Raw genomic sequence first — 21091 nt, 5'->3', positions numbered from 1 at the left:
AGGCTCAGTTCCTAATCTGCACTCAGTTAACTGAGATAGTAGATGTGACATGCCATACGTGCCTGTGCCCAGGAAAGAGCAGAATGAATTGCATTTATGTCGCATTTATTTAAAATCTTAGGATTCCCCCAAGTGCCTTTAAGGCCTATTTGGGCAAGTTTGAACAATAGCTAGTCATGTTATTTAGGAAACACAACAGCCAATTTGCATGTAGCAGAAGAATTGAGCAAATAAATCTGTCTTAGTAATGCAGGTGGAAGGATAAATATTGACCAAGACGCAGTATAATATTCCTATGATTTTCTTATAAATAATAACAGGTGATCTTTGAACTGCCACAGGTTATGTCACACAACATTGTCAATCTGGATTACAATGAAATTTCTGGAATAAACTTGAATTCACAGCCTTTAAAACTATTAATCAATTCTCCTGCTTACGAAGGTCATGCAGTGTCATCTATTGAAAATTACACAGTGATTACTGTTGAAGTTTCATCAGAATAGGATTGTCAGGATACATCACCACATGAATGATACACCAGAAAGTTAATTGCGTCCATTTAGTATGATTCAGGGAAGGAAGGAAGAATAGATGTTGAGTTGTTTTTGAAAAGTGTGTTTCCCAAATTTAAAAATATTTATTAAAACTAATATATGTTTAAAAGGTCTGTCACGGGCACTGTTGATAATCAACTACAGGAGCTATAGAATCAGAAGCCAAGAATCAATTTATATCATTGTCTCCAATGCAGCACCAAATGTACGGTATCTCTGGCAGGCTATTGCTAAAGAACACATTAAGCAGAACCCATTTTCCCCCCCAAATTTATCATAGTTTACTTTACAGTTCCCCTTCTCCAACAGTAAATTGGAGACTCAGATCTGGCTCATCACAGGAAGCAAATCACTGTTTACTGAGGGAAGGTAGGTATGTGACTTTTTTTGTTATTCATTCACAGGATGTGGGCGTTGCTAACTACACCTGCATTTGGTGCCATCCGTAATTGCCCGGGGGCAGTAAAGAGTCAACCAGATTGCTGTGGTTGTGGAGTCATGCGTAGACCAGGCCGGGTAACGATGGCAGCTTCCTTCCCTGAAGGACATTAGAACATGACAGCACGAATCCATACTGACCGTTCCCATGTCCAGCAAGTTATGTAGCTCTAGCTGCTGGTAAACCTTCATCCTATAGTCATCCATTTGCTGCTTCTTCTGTTTAGCCAGGTCATAGTCCTCCTTCTCAATTGCACAGCGCTTTTCCACCTCATAACGGCCCAGGCGCTCTCCTACCTGAACAAAATGAATTGTTGTTATCCATAAGCTCAATTATCAACTTCAAAAAGCGCTTCTTCAAATATATATAATTGAAGAAGTGCTGAGTGTAAGGCAAGCATGAACATACTAAACTCAAACCATAACATCGATTAAGAGTTACTCATTACTTGATAACTTCCAGTAAAAGGTCAGCCACTTGAAACATTAAATCAGTTTTTGTCTCTCAGCAGATGCTGCTTGATCTGCTGAATGTTTTCCAGCTTAATCTGCTTTTACATCAAAAATGAAGCCATCTGTATGTCTTGCTGCTTTTCTTTTCTTTCATTCACACATAGGACATGGGTGTCACTGGCTTACCAGCATTTAAGTGCCTGTCCCTACCTGCCCTTAAGAAGGCGGTGGTGAGCTGTATTCTTCAACTGCTGTGGTCCATGAGCTGTAAGTTGACCCACACACTGTCTGGGAGACAATTCCAGGATTTCTATCTTGTGACTGTGAAGGAATATCAATATATTTTGAAGTGAGGACGATGAGTGGCTTGGAGGGGAATTTGCAAGTCACGGCATTCCCATTTATCTCCTGCCCTTGTCCTTCTAGATGGAAGTGGGTCATGCTTTTGGGAGATGCTGATGACAAATTTCTGCATTGTATCTTGTAGATAGGATAACAGGCAAGAAGGGGTGAGATAAAGGAACCTTGGATGACGAGAGCGGTGGAGCTTCTAGTGAAAAGGAAGAAGGTAGCTTACATAAGGTGGAGGAAGCTAGGGTCAAGTTCAGCTAGAGAGGATTACATGCAGGCAAGGAAGGAGCTCAAAAATGGTCTGACGAGAGCCAGGAGGGGGCACGAGAAAGGCTTGGCAGAAGGAATCCTGGAAAACACAAAGGCATTTTACACTTACGTGAGGAATAAGAGAATGATCAAAGAAAGAGTAGGGCCGATCAGGGATAGCATAGGGAACTTGTGTGTGGAGCCTGAGGAGGTAGGGGAAGCCCTAAATGAGTTTTTTGCTTCTGTCTTTACGAAAGAAATGAACTTTGTAGTGAATGAAACCTTTGAAGAGCAGGTGTGCATGCTGGAATGGATAGAGATAGAGGAAGCTGATGTGCTGAAAATTTTGTCAAACATTAAGATTGACAAGTCGCCAGGCCCGGACCAGATTTGTCCTCGGCTGCTTTGGGAAACGAGAAATGCAATTGCTTCGCCACTTGCGAAGATCTTTGCATCCTCGCTCTCCACTGGAGTCGTACCTGAGGACTGGAGAGAGGCAAATGTAATTCCTCTCTTCAAGAAAGGAAATAGGGAAATCGCCAGCAATTACAGACCAGTAAGTCTCACGTCTATCGTCTGCAAGGTGTTAGAAAGGATTCTGAGGGATAAGATTTATGACCATCTGGAAGAGCATGGCTTGATCAAATACAGTCAACACGGCTTTGTGAGGGGTAGGTCATGCCTCACAAACCTTATCGAGTTTTTTGAGGATGTGACTAGAAAAGTTGATGAGGGTCGAGCTGTGGATGTGGTGTATATGGACTTCAGTAAGGCATTTGATAAGGTTCCCCATGGTAGGCTCATTCAGAAGGTCAGGAGGAATGGGATACAGGGGAACTTAGCTGCTTGGATACAGAATTGGCTGGCCAACAGAAGACAGCGAGTGGTAGTAGAAGGAAAATATTCTGCCTGGAAGTCAGTGGTGAGTGGGGTTCCACAGGGCTCTGTCCTTGGGCCTCTACTGTTTGTAATTTTTATTAATGACTTGGAAGAGGGAATTGAAGGATGGGTCAGCAAGTTTGCAGACGACACAAAGGTCGGAGGTGTCGTTGACAGTGTAGAGGGCTGTTGTAGGCTGCAGCGGAACATTGACAGGATGCAGAGATGGGCTGAGAGGTGGCAGATGGAGTTCAACCTGGATAAATACGAGGTGATGCATTTTGGAAGGTCGAATTTGAAAGCTGAGTACAGGATTAAGGATAGGATTCTTGGCAGCGTGGAGGAACAGAGGGATCTTGGTGTGCAGATACATAGATCCCTTAAAATGGCCACCCAAGTGGACAGGGTTGTTAAGAAAGCATATGGTGTTTTGGCTTTCATTAACAGGGGGATTGAGTTTAAGAGTCGTGAGATCTTGTTGCAGCTCTATAAAACTTTGGTTAGACCGCACTTGGAATACTGCGTCCAGTTCTGGGCGCCCTATTATAGGAAAGATGTGGATGCTTTGGAGAGGGTTCAGAGGAGGTTTACCAGGATGCTGCCTGGACTGGAGGGCTTATCTTATGAAGAGAGGTTGACTGAGCTCGGTCTCTTTTCATTGGAGAAAAGGAGGAGGAGAGGGGACCTAATTGAGGTATACAAGATAATGAGAGGCATAGATAGAGTTGATAGCCAGAGACTATTTCCCAGGGCAGAAATGGCTAGCACGAGGGGTCATAGTTTTAAGCTGGTTGGTGGGAAGTATAGAGGGGATGTCAGAGGCAGGTTCTTTACGCAGAGAGTTGTGAGAGCATGGAATGCGTTGCCAGCAGCAGTTGTGGAAGCAAGGTCATTGGGGTCATTTAAGAGACTGCTGGACATGTATATGGTCACAGAAATTTGAGGGTGCATAGATGAGGATCAATGGTCGGCACAACATTGTGGGCTGAAGGGCCTGTTCTGTGCTGTACTGTTCTATGTTCTATGATACAATGCTGCCACTGAGTAGTGGAGGAAGAAGGAGCGGATGTTTGTGGGTTCGATACCAACCGAGTGGGCTGCTTTGTCCGGGACGGTGTAAAGTTTTTTGAGTATTATAGGTGCTACACTCATCCAGGCAAGTGGGGACTTTGCCTCTGACAGTGGACACGCTTTGGAAAGTCAGAAGGTGAATTACTCAATGTAGTACTTTGACATGCGTTTATAGCAGCATATTTATATGGCGAATTCAACTGGGTTTCTCTCCGTAGTAACCCACAGGATTATGATAGTGAGGGTACTCAATGGTGGTAACGCCATTGTCAAGGGGCAGGTGACAGATTGTCTCTTAGTGGAGATGGTCACTGCCTAGCATTTGCGTGGCATGAATGTCACTGGCCATCTGTCAGCTCAATTTTGGTTATTACAAATTATGTTTTCTTGTCAATTTTTTAAAACAAAAGTGTTGATCAAGACAACGCAGTAACAAAATCTTACATAAATGCAACACCTATAACACAGCAAACTTCAGAAGATGCTTCAGAGAAGACAAAATATGATGTTGACACACTCAGGATAGTCAACCAAAACCCTGGCAAAATAGATGGAATAGACATCTATTGGAAGAGACTGGGGTTTAGGTAATTGCAGCATGGTCAACTGAAGGCAGAATCAGGGATGTCCGACACCAGAATTCAATCAGTGCCTAATTATCAGAGGATTATGGAACTGGAGGAGATTGCAGAGATAAGAGGAGGTAGGGCCATGAGGATTTGATATGAAGAACAATCTTTAAATCCTAAATGCTACTCAACAGAGACAATGTAGGTCAACAAGAACAGGAGTGATAGTTGAGCAGGTGTTCTGGATCATACCAAACCCCTGTCAAAATATGTTAAAAGGTAGCCTAGACCCCAATTTGTCTTATTTTAAAGGTAAATGCAATTTGACTGGTCAAAACTACTTGACGTTAAGCAAAACCAAATTATACACTATAATTAAGATACAGCAAGAGAGAAAAAAAAAGAATGGGCTTAATTCTAATTCTATTGGGAAAACTTAAATGGAATAATCAATTCAGTAATTATCACGAATCAAATGTTCCAATGTAGTTACATTCCATAAATGCGCTCTTGGCAAAAGGTAAATTCAGAAAACAGACTCTCTAACATGCAACTCCAGCAGCCCAAGAGGAAAAACATCAAGAGAACCGAGACACAGTAGTAGGGTGAGATGTATTACAGCAACAGATCCAGCAACAACTGCTCCTGAAAAACTAATAAGCTAAAAATTCCGGTTCTGCGAGAGTCTAACCACACCTATTCAGGCTGCTTTTATTATTCCAACTTTTCAGCAAAATCCCCTAGGCCTCACAAGCTGTCTTGACTGGCTTTCCAAATAGACAGCTCAGTACCTCTGTCTTAAAACCTCCCCTGAAAAAAGGCAGAATGAAATAACCTCCAAAAGCCGTATCATCATAACACAGGCCATGAAGAAGGTTAAGACACAAACAATATTTGGTATGACCTCAAGCTTAGGGATTTAAAATTGGGAGACCGCTGGTTCGCATGCGAGTAATCTGGCCTCAAAATATAGATAATATGAACGAGATTTTCTGAAGGAGATAGCTGAGACAGCAACAAATGTCAGGCAATGTGTTCAAAGTGGAAATAGGTAGTATTAGTGATGACACAAATGAGCAAGTTTATTTTGGGATTCAAATTATCACTTATGTTGCTGACAGAATGAGCTACACAGAAACATCGGTACCTAGGAATGGTTATAAGCAGTAGGGGCCTTACAAATTTTATCTCTAGCACCTGCAAACAACCTTCCTCAAGCTGCATGGCCACTGCTTGGAGCTCTCACACAAAGCGAACAGACTGCTGACATAGATTTCAGCAGATGGAAGTCACTGGCCTCAGATGGACCTCAGCAATCCATGCAATGGAAAAAGAAACGGGGCGCGGGGGGGGGGGGGGGGGGGGGGGGGGGGGGATGGATTTTAAAAGACGTCAGCTTTCCTGCTCCTCTGATGCTGCTTGGCCTGCTGTGTTCATCCAGCTCTACACCTTGTTATCTCAGATTCTGAAGCATTTGCAGTTCCTACTATCTCAATTAAACATAAAAATCTATGTTTTTGAATAATGTACAAAATGAATGCTTTACATGTACAATCAGAACAATGATAATATCCTGATCAGCAATGCAATTGCTCCTCACATCATTACTAAGAAGTAGATCTAAATATTGTTCAATAGCACTTGATCTTAATACACTGTACCTTCTGAAGGTCAGCTATAGCTTGTTTAAGTTTCTTTGCAAAATCATAGCGTTCATGTTTAACTGCTTCATGTTTCTCTTCATCCAAGTTACGTATGATTTGAGCCACTTCAGGATCCTGGTACATGTCAAAGGCAAGGTCATCCAGGGGTGATATAATCTCAGATTTACTGAAAGCAAAGGAGTAACAACTGCCCTTGAATAAATGAAGCAGCTTTAAATAATCCATTGTAATCTTATAACCAACCGTAAAAATGGAAGGAACAAGCAAAATTATAGAATGCTGGTGTTTAAAGATGTCACAGAGATTCTTTTCTCTCAACTGACCAAGGTGGCAAAACCAAGCCCAATATGTTTTATCGAGACAGTATCAACATGCATATTCAGTAGGGTCCTGCAGTACAGCAGGAAGCATCCTTGCTCTGAGCCAGAGCTCTGTGCTCAAGTTCCGCTCGAGAACGTAATAAACAAGGAAGTGCATTCATAAGGTGGCCAAAATTCTCTGGTAGTATGAGTTAAAAAGAGGAATAAACATAAACACCTGATTCTTTCTTCAACTTTCTACTTCAAGGATTGTCCCAAGTAAAATGCTCAAAAAGAAAAAGTCTGTTGAGCCTTTCTTGCAACAAATGAGTTGGACATCATGAGATTGCAATTGGTTGTTGTGACGATTGTGAAACTGTCAGCAAACTTTGCTTGGCAATGTGTCATTAAATGCAATAATCTGACAGTTGCTATCAGTGATATCCTGCTCTTCCAAATAGCACATTGTTAAAGTTTTATAAGGTGAACTCAGCAGCAAATTAATTTTCTGACATGAACTTCCTCTCAATCCCGTGACTCTCATTACCCAAGATTCTAGAAGTTTTCTCATAACAAAGCCAGCTACTCGTTTCATTGTGACCAAGTGTGGAAGTAGACAACTGGCCTTCAATAGAACTTGGCCAGTTCCCTTCCCTCAGATTTGATAGCAACTAAGACATAAGGGCTCATGTTCAGGCAGAACAAATGAATCGCGTTCCCCTCGCCAATTACTCCACGTTACTCTATTAATTAAATAGAGTTCAAAATATGTTTCATTCAATTTTAACCATTCAATATAACTTTACATATGGAACAATTAATCACATTTTAATTTCACCAGCTGCCACGTTGGGATTTAACCCTGTAATACCAGAGAATGTGCCTGGATGTTTGGATTACTAGATCAACGTGAACAGCTGTCAAGTCCAAATCATTAACATAAATTATGAACAGCAATGATTTCGACATGTTATCTCTCAATGACAACTTCCTTATTCTATCACTCGAAAGAACCACCCTTGATTCCCATTCTGCATTTTTGGCTTTAAACCAGGTAGCAATCCAATCTGCCATTTGACATTCCCAGAATTTATTCATTAGTCTATTATAGGCACGTTACCAAAAGCCTTTTGAAAATTCAATGTAAATTACCCTTGTTTTCCCTTCAAAAAAGTCAATATGATTGCAGAAGCAAGATCTGCTCTTTTGAAATCATGCTAACTATTGCAAAAAAAATCAAACTCCAGAAGACATTCACTTCATTTATAAGGACTCCTCTATTTCTCCAGTGAAGTTAAAATGATTGATTTATTATTCACTGGGCATGTTCTATAGTCCTTTTTAAACTTAAGAATTTGTTTTACATTGTGTAATCAATAGCTATCTCTTCCTAGATTCTGGTAAATGAATGATGCAATCCATCATCACCATGATCCTGCTCCTCTGTGAACAGTAAATAAAGTTTGTAATAATCTCCCCAATTTTAATTCAGGTCATCAAAAAACAAATAAAAAAAGATTAGGGAGAGAACTACAGGCCATAATACCAAGGTTCTAGTAAGTGGAAGTCAACAGACTTTCAGACTGTCTCAAGACTTCTAGGTCTGTAGGAAACATCCCTACTTCAAATCAATGCTACTCAGAAACATTCAAGTTCAGGCACTCAAACATAACAAAAAAGAAGGAAATTTTGGATAGTTTTACCCAGAACACAAATACTCCAGAGAACTGATTCAGCAAAGGGTAGGTCGGACTAGCAGTAACTCAGTGAGAAGGGACTTTGTGACAATGGAGAAGCAAGTCTCACTGACATGAAAATAAAAGCAAAACCTGAAGAAAAAGATCAAAAAAAATGCTGGAGAAATTCAACAGGTCCAGCAGTATGTGTAGAGATAGAAAAACAAAGTTAACGTTTCAAGTCCAAACGGACCCTTCTTCAGAACACAAATTCTGTTTCTCTCTTCAGAGATGCTGCCAGACTCACTCAGTTTCTCCAACAGTTTGATTTAGTCTCCAAGTACTGGTCCAGTTCAACATATTCCAAGTGATGACAAGGAGAAGGACTGCGGGGAAGGCAAGTGCAATGCAGGTCAAGGCACCATGGTTTTGGAATGAGGTGCAGGGAACAAAATATAAATGTGGATTCTCTCACTTAGGAAAGAGACAAAGAGTATTGTCCTTCTGCGGGCAGGCTAAGGGATGTCAAAAAGTGGAATAATAATAATTTGGAAAATTAGGGTAAAACCCAGTTGTCTTAATCTATACTAGAAGGAATGACCTAACATGGATTTTAAGAATGATAATCTTTCAATTAGTGCCAGAGCCATATGCTAATTGGCAACAGGCAACAAAAACAGAAGAACACAGCAAAGGGCTGTTGGGGAAACACTTTGTTATAAAATGTGATAACAGTAACAGCCTGGTTCAGGAAGGAGCTGTAGCTAACATAACAAGCTCCAACTGAAGCAGAATAGATCAAATACCAGAGAGGAAATAATAAACAGGAAAACAGCAAAGGTTTTAACACAAGGGGACGAATCCACAACATCAGAAGATGAGTAGGCAATTCAGCCTATCAAGCATGCTCCATTATTTGATGCAAACATAGCCTCAACTTCACTATCCTGCCACTCTCCTTCAACATTCAACCTATTTCTAATTAAAAATCTGTCTATTTCCTCAAATTTACTTAATGCCCTAGCACAGACCAGTCTGGGGTAGTGAATTCCAAAGATTGCTGAGCCTTAGAGAGAAGTAATTTTTCCTCATCTGTTTTAAATCTGCTACCCCGAATCCTAAAACTATGACCTCTCATTCTATACAGCTCCACCCAAGGAAATATCATGTTCTCTGAACACAGAAGGTGCAACACCTGCCCATTTACTTCTTGTCTCCTCACTGACCAAGGCCCCAGACCTGCCTTCTAGGTGAAGCAGTGATTAACCTGCAATTAATTCAATCTGGTCTACTGTATTCACTGCTCACATCTTATTTCTTCTACACTGGAGAGACAAAACGCAGGGGTGACTGATTTGCACGTTCTGTCCATAAAAATGACCCTGGGTTTCCAGGTGCCTGCCACTTCAACACAACCATGGTGTCTTGGCCTGCATTACACATGCCTGCCCCACAGTCCTTCTCCTCGTCATCACTTGTCGGAAGATTGTGTCGAAGTTTGCTGGCCAACATCCAGGTCAGGCTTGCTGCAGTGCTCCAGCAAAGCTCAGTGCATGCTAGAACAGCATTTGATTTTCCACTTGGGGACCCTGCAGGCCTTCAGGACTCAATGTCAAGGTCAATAATCCTAGGGCCTGAGCACCTTCCTCCATGTCCTCAAACCCCACACACCAGGCCTTGTAATCACACGGGTTGAACCACAACAATCTATTGTTAGGAACTAATGGTTTCTATTACCAGCTATTGATTCTTCCAGGAAGACCATTATCCATGCCTGCCCAACTGTTGTTCTCTCTCTCTAGGCTCCACCTCCACCTTTTGTTTATTCCTCCCCGTCCCCCCACCCCATCTTCAGCATATATACCAACCTTATCCAACTACAAGCAAGTCTAAAAAGTGTCACTGGACTTGAAATGCTAAGTACGCTTTCTCTCCACAGAATCTGCCACACCTACTGGGTTTCTCTAGCAATTTCTGTTTTTGCCCTTATTACAATAGATTTACTTAAATGGCACTGCCTTAACATCACAAAGCCATACCACTTGGAGGGAAACTAGCAGTTCAAACCAAACAGAAGACCTATTCCTACGGCATTGTATAACGGGCCATCAGCTGGTGAAAAAAAGTCACACATTTATACATCTCATGAGATGTCTCTCCTCACAGAAACTACGTGCACAGTCCCATGGTACAATACATGGATACAGTGCCGAGTGTTTTAGCTATTTGCTTTATTATCCAAAGACTTAACATTCAATCAAGAACATTCACAACTATTTACCTGAAGCAAGTCCCATCAAGTGCTGGGTCATTTGGGCTATGACCAAGATAGTGATCAATCAGCTTATCTTTTGTGGGCTGTAAGAGAAAAAATATAGTTTTTTTAAAATTAAATAATACAACAAGGCTGGATTAAAACTAAGTAGTCCTGCCATTTTATCTCAATTATTTCAGCTTCAGTGGAAAAAAACCTCATTTACTCAAAAGGTTCTTCAGTTCAATTCAACTGTGGCTAATTAATAAAATTGTACATTTCATACTGCAATCAATACAATTTTACAAAAAAAAATTCTTTTACTACCAAATTCATCTTGTAAGAATATACAGGTTGTACCCCCTAAATCTAGTACTTCTCCACTCAGTCTGGCACCTACATAATGATTCCAATTCCTGTAAAGACACAGTTTAGTTCACATAGTTACAAGTGTGCACATAACTCCTGTGGACATTTTTGTTACTGAAGCACTTTCTTTTCAGAGAATAATCCAGATCATACTTGTTGGCCTCTTCAATAAAAGTTACTGGCTTCATTACAAAAGCTGGGAGAGGGAGGCATAAAAAATTATATGCTATAAATTCACACAGGAATGGTCGCTAATATCATTTAAAAACTCCTGTGCTGACCCTAAAATGCAACTTCCCATAGTCAGGAAAATTCTCCAGCTCAGCAAAGATCCAGTCCAAGGCTGCTCATAATATAGAGCTACAAGTATCTTCAAATGATACTTTTAAAGACTACAATTTCATCTAGATCATCAAAGTTTTGAGCAAGGTAGCCCAGATAATGGTAATGCATAGGTAGGGGTCCAGACAAACGTTCTGAGAATAAAGTTTCCAACGAGTTGAAATATGCGATAGTTTTAGAAAATGCAAACTTTCCAAAGTCACTGTCAGAGAACTTAAATACTCCACCAGGGTTTACGGTTTGAGCCTTGATATTTTGCATAGAGGCCAACCGAGGTCAAACTGGGCTGGATTAGCAGTGCTCTTTTACAAGGGAGAATTATGTAGGTGGGTAGTAACTCGAATTGGCTGCTTTATAAAAAATATATAAATAGCTCTTATCATTATAACTGACTCTATTGTACAAAATAGATTCAACTAACAGTAGGCCCCTCATTCCTTCAAGCCTGCTCTGCTATTCAATAAGATCATGGTTAACAAAGTCTGGAGCTGGATTCATCCAGCTCCACAATTTGTTACCTCGGATTCTCCAGCATCTGCAGTTCCCATTATCTCTAACCACAATAAGATCATGGTTAATCTGATTTTAACCTCAACCCTACTTTCCTTGATAATCTTTCATTCCATTGACAGTCAAGAATCTATCAGTCTCTGCCTTAAAAATAAAGATTTTGCATCCATTACTTTTTGACAAACTCCAAAGACTCATGAATCTCAGTGGGAATAAAAAAAGTTTTCCACCGTGTCTTAAATGAGTGACCCCTTGTTTTTAAAATGTGACACCCGAATCTAGACTCACCCACATGAGGAATGCCTTCGTACATCCTACAGTCAAGTCCCTTCAGGATCTTATCATTTTCAATTAAATCACATATGACCTTTCTATACTCCAAAGAAAAAAGTTCCAACTTGACTGCAGCTTATGTTAAGAGTATATAAATGTAGAGGTTTAGTTTAAGAGTACTGAGCAGTTGTTCACTTTCAGTTTGTTTCATCGTGTCTGCGCTCATAAAAAGGATTTGAACTTATGACCCAGCAGAGATGATTCTGGAAGCAAAAAAGACATAAGGTCACCATGAAGATAATTACTCCAAGATCCAGCCATTTCAGCCATGATCTTATTACATGGCGGGGCAGGCTCGAGACGCCAGATGGCCTACTCCTGCTCCTAGTTCTTATGTTCTTATATTTCCTCATACAGAGGCTATTTTTGGAGAATTCAGATGAGTAAACAGAAGAAAGCTGCCAAGACATGATCTGGTAAATTTAAAAAAAACGTTCTATTTGTGAGCAAGTTTGAGAAAATAGGGTCAGTTCAAGTAGCTCTAATGATAGAAGTCTAACTACAGAAATTTGCCTTGGTATGTCTGCGTGCATTTGGTGGTTCATGGTAGGCATCATATAGGCACTGCAGACTTGAACCATAAGAGCTTAATGGTAGGGACAGATCACAGACCTGAGCTGTGACCTGCTCACCTAAACCCAGAATAAAAGGAGACAGCCTTCCAGATTTGCTCACCTCTACCTTTTAAAGGACAGTTAGAATTAGGTAATAAATACTGTCCACACCTTGTGAACAAGTTCATAAAAATGTTCAAAACCCTATTGCTGTGAAGGCTAATTGTAAGAAAAAAAGTTTCAATCCACTGGATCGCCTTTACAGAGGATTAGATTATTTACCATCATAATCTTTATTTTTCAGTGTACATGTCTGGTCTTTGTTGGATGTGCTTGTTTTGTTCAAAACTTGTATCATAAAGACTCTTTCGTGTTTAAATTGATCGAGAAATCTGTTTTTTTTTAAAAATCCCTGGATTCTTCCATGCATTTTATTCTTCAAATAAAGCCAGATCCTAACAAATATCTACTTGGTGTATTTGTTCCATATCTGGGATCAAAACCACACGCCAACCAAAAGAGGAAGTCCAAAATATTTTTGAACTCAATCTTATGACCTCAACAGGCTTGAAGTTAGATGCAAACTACTCTCCCAACTTGCACTTTAAATGGACAAGCACAAATTTTTAATTTAAATAATACATGACAAAATGGAAGTAAAAAGGTTCTGCTCAGGCAGAGAAAAAGATTTCCAATGATACCACGTGCATAATTCAGCTAGCTCAAAAAGGTCCACAGGTGTGACTACAGGTGGCATTTTAACTGAGTCCACAAGAAGAAAGGAAATCCAACCTACAACTGCCCCATCACTCTATTCTTGACTGAACAGCAAAGTGACAGAGACCACTATCAGGTACAATATCAAGAAGCAATTATACAACAAAGACCTGTTCACCGATGTTCTGCTTCGGTTCCACCAAGGTAGTCAGCTCTTGACCTTATCACAGCCTTGGCATGAATATGGATAAATTAGATAAACTCAAGAGGTGAGGTGAAATTGGCTAGCATCAAGGTGCCCTAACAATACTGAATTTGGAATAAACCAAGCAAGGTAAATCCACTAGTTTAAAGTCATACCTAGCACAATGGAAGATGATTGTGGTTGCTGGATTTCAAAGATCTAAGCCCCTAGGCCTAACCATCTTCAGCTGCTTCAATTACCCTCCCTGGAACTTCCCTCCAATATTCAACACTTGAGGTCAGACAGGCATTCATCGATGACAGTTTATGAAATTTGAAGGATTCAGGATCATGGAGGTGGATCTGCATGTCAGCACAACACTTGGAGCAAACATGTTGAAAAAGTAGATTGATGGGCAATGACCTAAATTTTCCTTAAAGCAAGAAACAAAAATTTATCAGTTCCACCTTCTGGTTGGCCACTGAGAAAAACTCCAGTACATTAGTTCAGAATAACTGTTCTAATGCCACCTGCTGGGAATGATTGTATTCATCAGATAACAGGATCCAAACAAAGGAGTACACTGTAAAACTTCTTCAACTAATCAGAACAGCAAACAATAAAGCTTGAATAAACTTACAGGTAATTGCTATCCCTTGAAAAAGAAAATTTTTTTGAAGTAAGGAGGAATGTTCAACTACCTTTAAGAAACATTAAATCAGAGTGGTTACAGCATAGGAAGCAGCCATTCGGGCTGAAGGCCAGCTCAAATCGCCCCGTCCCTGTCTTGAAAATTCTCTTCAGTTGTTTACCAGATCCCTTTGAAAGCCAATACAGAATTTGTCTGCATCATACTCCAGATCATATTCCAGATCCCAACTATTTGTTAGGTAAAAATGTTATTTTCACATCACTGCTGTTGGTTATTTAGATATTCACTTTAACCACATGTCCTGTGGTTCTCAATTGTCAACTTTGTTAAGCCAGGATAACACTCAAAAACTAATGTGGGAGAGTGTACACAGGGTTGTGGAGCACTGGCCTTTGAAATGGCCAGAGCAGGGACTAAAGCATTAGGATAGTCTGCACTTGAACCATGCTGGAACCAGTGTTCTATCAAATGATATAACTAGGGTATTTGACAAGGCTTGCAACTAAAAAAACAATAGGCTGAGTGTTCAAGTTTGGGTAGACACAGCAGCCTATTCTGATCTGAAACTAATCAGAGAGCAAGAACATTAGATTTGGTGTCATGTAATGCGACCGGATTAACTAATCACCTCGGAGCGAAAATCAAAGTGGTATGGTGGCTCACAGCACCAGGGACCCAGGTTCAATTCCACCCTCGAGTGAGTGTCTGTATGGAGTTTGCATATTCTCCCCATGTCTGCTTGGGTTCCCTCCTACAGTCCAGAGATGTGCAGGGTAGGTGGACTGGTGATACTAAATTGCCCAGTGTCCAGGGATGCTTAGATTAGGTGGGTTAGACATGGGAAATGCAAGGGTAGGGGAATGCATCGGGGTGGGATGCTCTTCGGAGGACAGTGTGGCCTAGTTCAGCCAAATGGCCTGTTTCCACACTGTAGGGACTCTATGACACCCCTAGGTAGCAATATGATTGGATTTTACATCCAGATTGAAAGGAATAAAAATCTAAGACTAGCATTTCAACTTAAATAAGGAGACGAAAACAGTTTGTGTTGGAATACTAGGCAAAGCAACAGATCAACAGATACACTGTGGGACACATTTAAGTGGATACAGATAATTCAGAATAATTCTTGCTATTCGTAGGGGGCAGGGATAGATACCTCCCTCAGACAACCAGAAAAAATAGTTACCGCGATTACATAAATTCCCTATCAACAGTGCAAGCAATACGATCTGGGACCAACGTTGAGTAAGCAGATCTGGAGGCTAAGTTTAGCCAGGGATGTGTGTGTGCCGACAATAAATAAAAAATTGACATGGGAGGATGCATAATCCATTGCTCAATAAATAGTTTAAGGAAAGCATCAAACTTAAGGGAAAAACATAATTGTGCAAAAGTTAAGTAGTAGGTCAAATGACGGGACAGAATATAAAAACATCTAAAAGAATCACAAGAAGGAAGATATTGAAGTATGAGAGGAAGCTAGGTAGAAATGCAAAAATAGATAGCAAGAGTTTCTGTAGGTATTTTAAAAAGTAAGCTGAATATCTAGGTGCTCGGGCTTCATACCGTCAAGTCATCAGATCTTGATCCATTTTATCTTAGGATTTTAAGATCCAGCTATGGAGGTCATGGATGAGTCAGCACTAATTTGCCAAAATTTGCTGGATTCTGGATGATTTTTGATTGCAGAGTAGCTAATATAACACCTCTATACAAGAAGGCGAAGGAGGCAGAAAACCGGAAATTACAGGCTAGTTACTTTGTGGCCTGTAATGGGGGAAGTGTTGGAATTAACTTTCCTGTGTCAAGCAATGATACAAACACTTTAGTGCGAAGCAGTAAAGTCAGTGCACCATAACAAACTAGTAATCTACATCACTTATGATTTGAAATAACAGGAAAATGTTTCTAGGTACTTCAAAGGGTGAAATTATCAAACTTCAAGTGGGGAGAAACATTAGTTCTTCCTTCATTCACCTTCTACTACCATCAAGATTGCGCACCAACACATTTGTATCAAATTATTAAGGTGACTCAATATTTCAACATTTAAAACACTTGGAATATGTAATACAGTGAATTATGTACAAAGTAAAGCAAAAGGCTACAAAAAAAAGATAGTGATAGAGGTCAGAGAAGTATTCCCGAGGACAGAATTCCCCCGAAAGGTAGAGATTTATCTTTCCTGATTAGGTTTAAACATGTTGAAAAATGCTGAGATAAAAACAAGGTATTCAATGTGTACAGCTGTCAGCAAAAGTGAATTCTTCACCAAAGCTACAAATTGAATGACACACAAATTCCCTCACCAAACTGAACCAAAATGAAGGTGGGGATAAAAATTCAGTTAAAGGGTTCAAGGGCTGCAAACAAGCTTTAAACGTGAGACATAACCCTTGAGACTAGGCCATTAAAACAATCAATAACAGGCTTTTGTAAAAGTTATTCTCTTCCCCCTCAAGAATTTTGCACCAAATCTATCCAACAATTGTAAATCTGTTGTTTTTCTCCCAGAGCTTTGTGACATGCCCTTGATGCGCTCTCCTCCACTTTGGCTAATCACTTTGCCGTGTGTCTTGATTCAAGTCTACACATACAACCCTAACAGTGCCTGTCACTTTAACTCTGTTTCGTTCACACGCTTGAACAGCATTTTGGTTTCCCACATTAGAACAATGAAACTCTCAACTGCAAGCTCAAGGAACACACATCATCCTTCTATCAAGCAGTTTACATAGCTTAATACTTCTAAATCTTAGTCCACATTCAGACACCAGGTTGTGGTATTCGAGGATGCCTGCGAGAGCCACTATACTCATATCTGGCATGATGAGTCCTAACTGGTAAAGTCAGCAAGGTGATTAACATTGTCCAGGTCTACACACCTTTCTTCTCCACCACAATCCCATGACAGAATCCTCTGCATTTTATTCTATTTTGGGCTAAGTACTTACATCTGTAACGTATGGTTGTATAACTCAGAATTACATTCTGCCTTTCAGCACTATTGCAATCATTCTTGCCCTCCACCTCAACACGAGCCTTTCCCTTTTAATCTTTTTCTGATGTGTTTTCTGAAAAGCAGTTTGTTGCTAGATGTCTTCCAGTTCTAATAAAAAAGTGAAATGTTATCTGTGTTGACCTCTCTACAGGCAATGTCCAAACGGTTCAATGATTAAAGAAAAACGATCTTTCTATTTCACGGTGTACAAACATTTTGAGCAGGTAATGATTGGCCCAGTTACCTGAAAAAGCTAAGCCTTCCATCAGCTTCTACCATAACCGCAGAACTAACAGCTCTGTGTATAACTTCCCATTAAGGTATTTTAATGGCTAGAATGGATTCTGGGTTCCACTTATTCTGGCACTCTTTCACATCATCTTGTTCTCACAAAAAGCAGGATGACCAAATACCGGAGATAACAAGGTTTAGACCTGGGTTTCTGAAATCGGGTCCAGACCCGAAACGTCAGCTTTCCATCTCCTCTGATGCTGCCTGGCTTGCTGTGCTCATCCAGCTCTACACCTTGTTATCTCAGATTCTCCAGCATCAGCAGTTCCTACTATGTCTGACCAAATACCAATTTTATCATATCACCTTGCACAATTCTAAGACCCCCAAGCCAAGTTCTTCCCCTACAATCCCCATCCCTAATTTTCCAGATAACAAACCAAGTTCAGGAATCAAGCTGCATTGCTACTTTAGATTTTGTCTAAGAATTCTGCCTTTTACCTTGGAATGAAATCACTTCGGAACAAAAGAAATTCTCTCAAATCTTCAGGAAAATGCAATGCTCTGTAATGCAACAGAAGTGTGATAATAACAAGGTCAATTATTATTTAATCTATTCCTACTCACAGTTATACTTGTCTCACTGTGTTCTACTGGATCTCCAAGGATATTAACAGCTACCAGGGCAACCTAAAAGCAAATATACACAGTTAAGATATAAATTATGCTGGTCTTCATAGATAAATAGCCAATTTTAAAGATGGAATCTAAATACTTCCAGCATTGCTGAACACGATATTTTGTCATATCTTTTTATCACAGGATGATTCTCAAGAATGCCAAACGGGGGCACATTGAAACTGCATGAGATGAGAATGCTGATTGACACATGGACTATGACTGGTGGAGGTGTTGCCATGGCTAGTGCAGAAACTAATTCTGTTTGACTGTTAACTGTATACATTTCTTTAAATTATAAAGACAGATTGACTCAAACAAAGATTGGCAGCTAACTATCATTCATTGTTAACTTGTACACTCTCCTCGGCAATACCTCTACTAATCAAAGTCTACATGCTAATCAATCAGCACTCTGCGTGCTACAGTGTTTGGTGACATGGTATAATTTCTCCTTCAATGTCAAGCTAAAAAGCTGGTCATTGACTTCAGGATGCAAGGAGGGGGACACATTCCTACCTAGGCCAATGGAGAGGAGGTGGAGATGGTCAAGAAGATCAAGTTCCTAAGTGTGACAATCACCAACAATCTGTCCTGGACCACCCACACTGACACAACGGTCAAGACATAACAACACCTCTTCTTCCTCAGGAAGCTACAAAAATTCAGCAGGTCCACAAAGACTCTCACCAACTTTTACAGATGCACCACAGAAACCATTGTATCTGGCTGCATCACGGCTTGGTACGGCAACTGTCCTGTCCAGGACTGAGAGAAACTACAGCAAGTTATGAACACAGCCCATACCATCAAGCAAGCCATCCTTCCATCCACAGACTCCATCTACACTTCTTGTTGCCATGGAAACAGAGCCAACATCAAGATCCTTCCAACCCCAGCCACAATCTCTTCTGTCAGACAAAAGTTAGAAAAGCTTAAACACATGCACCAACACGTTCAAGACCAGCTTCTTCCCGTTATTAGACTTCTAAACGGACCTCTCAAATTCCAAATCTAGTGTTGATTGTGCTTTTTGTGCATCTTCTTTACAGCCTAGCTCTGTATTCCTGCCTCTGTTCAATCACTCTATGATCCTTGTAAGTTATGATCTGCCTGTATTGCATGCAAGACAAAATTTTGCATTGTACTTAGGTACAAGACAAAATAAATCAAATCTCTCATTTAATATAGGTGTTGGTTTTCTTTTAAATTGTTATTCTGTAGAATTGTCCTCTTGAGTGAAGGACAAAAGGTTTTGACAAAATTTCTCAGTAATACTAAAGTTCTGTATACCAAATGACTGTTTAATGATCTGTAAAGGCTGAGGTACCTTGGATTGTGGCTACAGATTTTACCAGCACTCAGCTCAAATATAACATGCATCACTTGGAACCAAGGCTCAATATAATTGGCAATAGATTCCTAACCATATACGATTTCATTCATGCTCTGTGGAACATCATAGCTGGATCTTTTCTTTGCAAGAGCAATCTAAATTAATGCCACTGTTGTTCAAAAGTATCTGCATAAAGACATTGCTTTAACCTTCCCAATTGTTCCTTTGTTGATAATTTAAATCGAATACTGCTGATCACGGAGCCACAATACTGAGGAAATGGTCACTCTTAATCATGGTCCAAACTGGCCAGAATTATAAAATCTTCCAAGCAGTTTCCCAGCAAATTTCTCTGCTCCAGTGAACGTGGTCACTACCTCAAGTCGATCTCTTCATAGCTCTAACTCCCCATCCCTGGCAAATTTACAGCACAGATACTCTGGGCCGGGCTTTTGTGGCCCAATTTAGATCAGAACTAAGGTGGCAGCTTATAAAAGAAATAGCAGCAAAACCATATGGCCAGATCTATTATGTCAGCTTCTAGATCATCAATTTCCCCAGGGCAGAGGCCAGGAGTAGGTCTCTAAACTCACCCACACTCCTAAACAGGTCAACTAAAGCTTAAGCTTTGATAAAACTCGCCAGTAGGAAAATTTTACAGTCTTTCCTGGGTTGACTGGCATTCAACTGCTTCAGACCAGGTGAAAGCAGGCAAGGACCATCCACGATCTTGGTGTCACTAACAGCTGAAAAGAATCCAGCACCAGAAGTATTCTCCACTAAAACCGTACTGAGGAACCACAATCGCGAATAAATGCAGATAATTACAACCAATCAGCTGTGTTATGATATACTTCTGACACATGTAGATTTGAACCATAGGCTTCAGTCTCAGAGGCAATGACACTGCAGGAGTAATTTTAACACAAAGAAAATTGAATGAAGACAACTAGCACAACTGGTAGCTAATAGGATTTAAGTCTCCGAAGAGACTGCAACTCGAATCCAATGCACTGGACCACTCAGACACAGATCACACTCAAATGATTACATGCTGTCAGAATTTAGTAACAACCTCAATATTACTTGAATACATAATAAGAAAATGGATTTTACCAAACAAATTATTTCAACCATTAAATGCAACTCACCTTGATGGTATGGAACGGTGCACAACTAGGAACTCAACAAACATCACAAGATGATTCTTTACTCAATAACAATAGGGTAGTTCAAAAAACTGATTTTGATATTTTCACAACTTGGATCAAAGATACATATTATTTGGAAATATTCACAAGTCTCAGTAAATTTCATGCTGTTACCTGATTATACAAGTTGTATCTGTTGACATGGTTTTTATGAAACGTTAATTTCAGATACTGCCCAACTGCATCAACATGGACAGATTTGAGTTCCCGGGCTTTGAATCCTGTTTTTTGATTATCCGAGAGGGAGACATACCTGAAAGAACAGCAAATTATAAAAATATCACATACATCAGCACTGCATGAGATACCAAGCATTTTATAAGTGTTTCAAACACTTGCATCGCAATAGAAAAACTTAAAGAAGTTTTAGTTTGCTGCCAGAAAGAAACAGTAACAGGAGATAAATTGCAAAAGAGGTGTTAAAGAAAATTTACGGATCAAGGAGATTGTTTCAAATGTGAAAGTGAGACAGTTGTGATCTCTATGTTATGTTGGAGAAAACAGGGATAC

The 21091-nt window shown here is 40.1% G+C and overlaps 1 protein-coding gene across 14 annotated transcripts in view; it reads right to left on the bottom strand.

The window, feature by feature from the left end:
• The window catches only part of cep104 (centrosomal protein 104), a 176196-nt gene that overhangs the window by 142396 nt on the left and 12709 nt on the right, over positions 1–21091 (bottom strand). For all 14 annotated transcript variants that reach the window (XR_009442759.1, XM_059638113.1, XM_059638121.1 and 11 more), the window contains 5 exons: positions 20696–20834; positions 17984–18046; positions 10488–10564; positions 6229–6397; positions 1137–1292 (listed from right to left, as the gene is read on the bottom strand). Coding sequence is in view for 13 of the 14 variants with exons in the window: in XM_059638113.1 (XP_059494096.1) it covers positions 1137–1292; positions 6229–6397; positions 10488–10564; positions 17984–18046; positions 20696–20834 (604 nt within the window). In the remaining variant the exon portion in view is untranslated. The remainder of the gene's footprint in view (positions 1–1136; positions 1293–6228; positions 6398–10487; positions 10565–17983; positions 18047–20695; positions 20835–21091) is intronic.

The sequence above is a fragment of the Stegostoma tigrinum genome, chromosome 28 (assembly GCF_030684315.1).
Source record: "Stegostoma tigrinum isolate sSteTig4 chromosome 28, sSteTig4.hap1, whole genome shotgun sequence".
NCBI classification, from domain to species: domain Eukaryota; kingdom Metazoa; phylum Chordata; class Chondrichthyes; order Orectolobiformes; family Stegostomatidae; genus Stegostoma; species Stegostoma tigrinum.
Note: the sequence above shows the minus strand (reverse complement) of the source record. Positions and strands in the feature narration are given on the sequence as shown.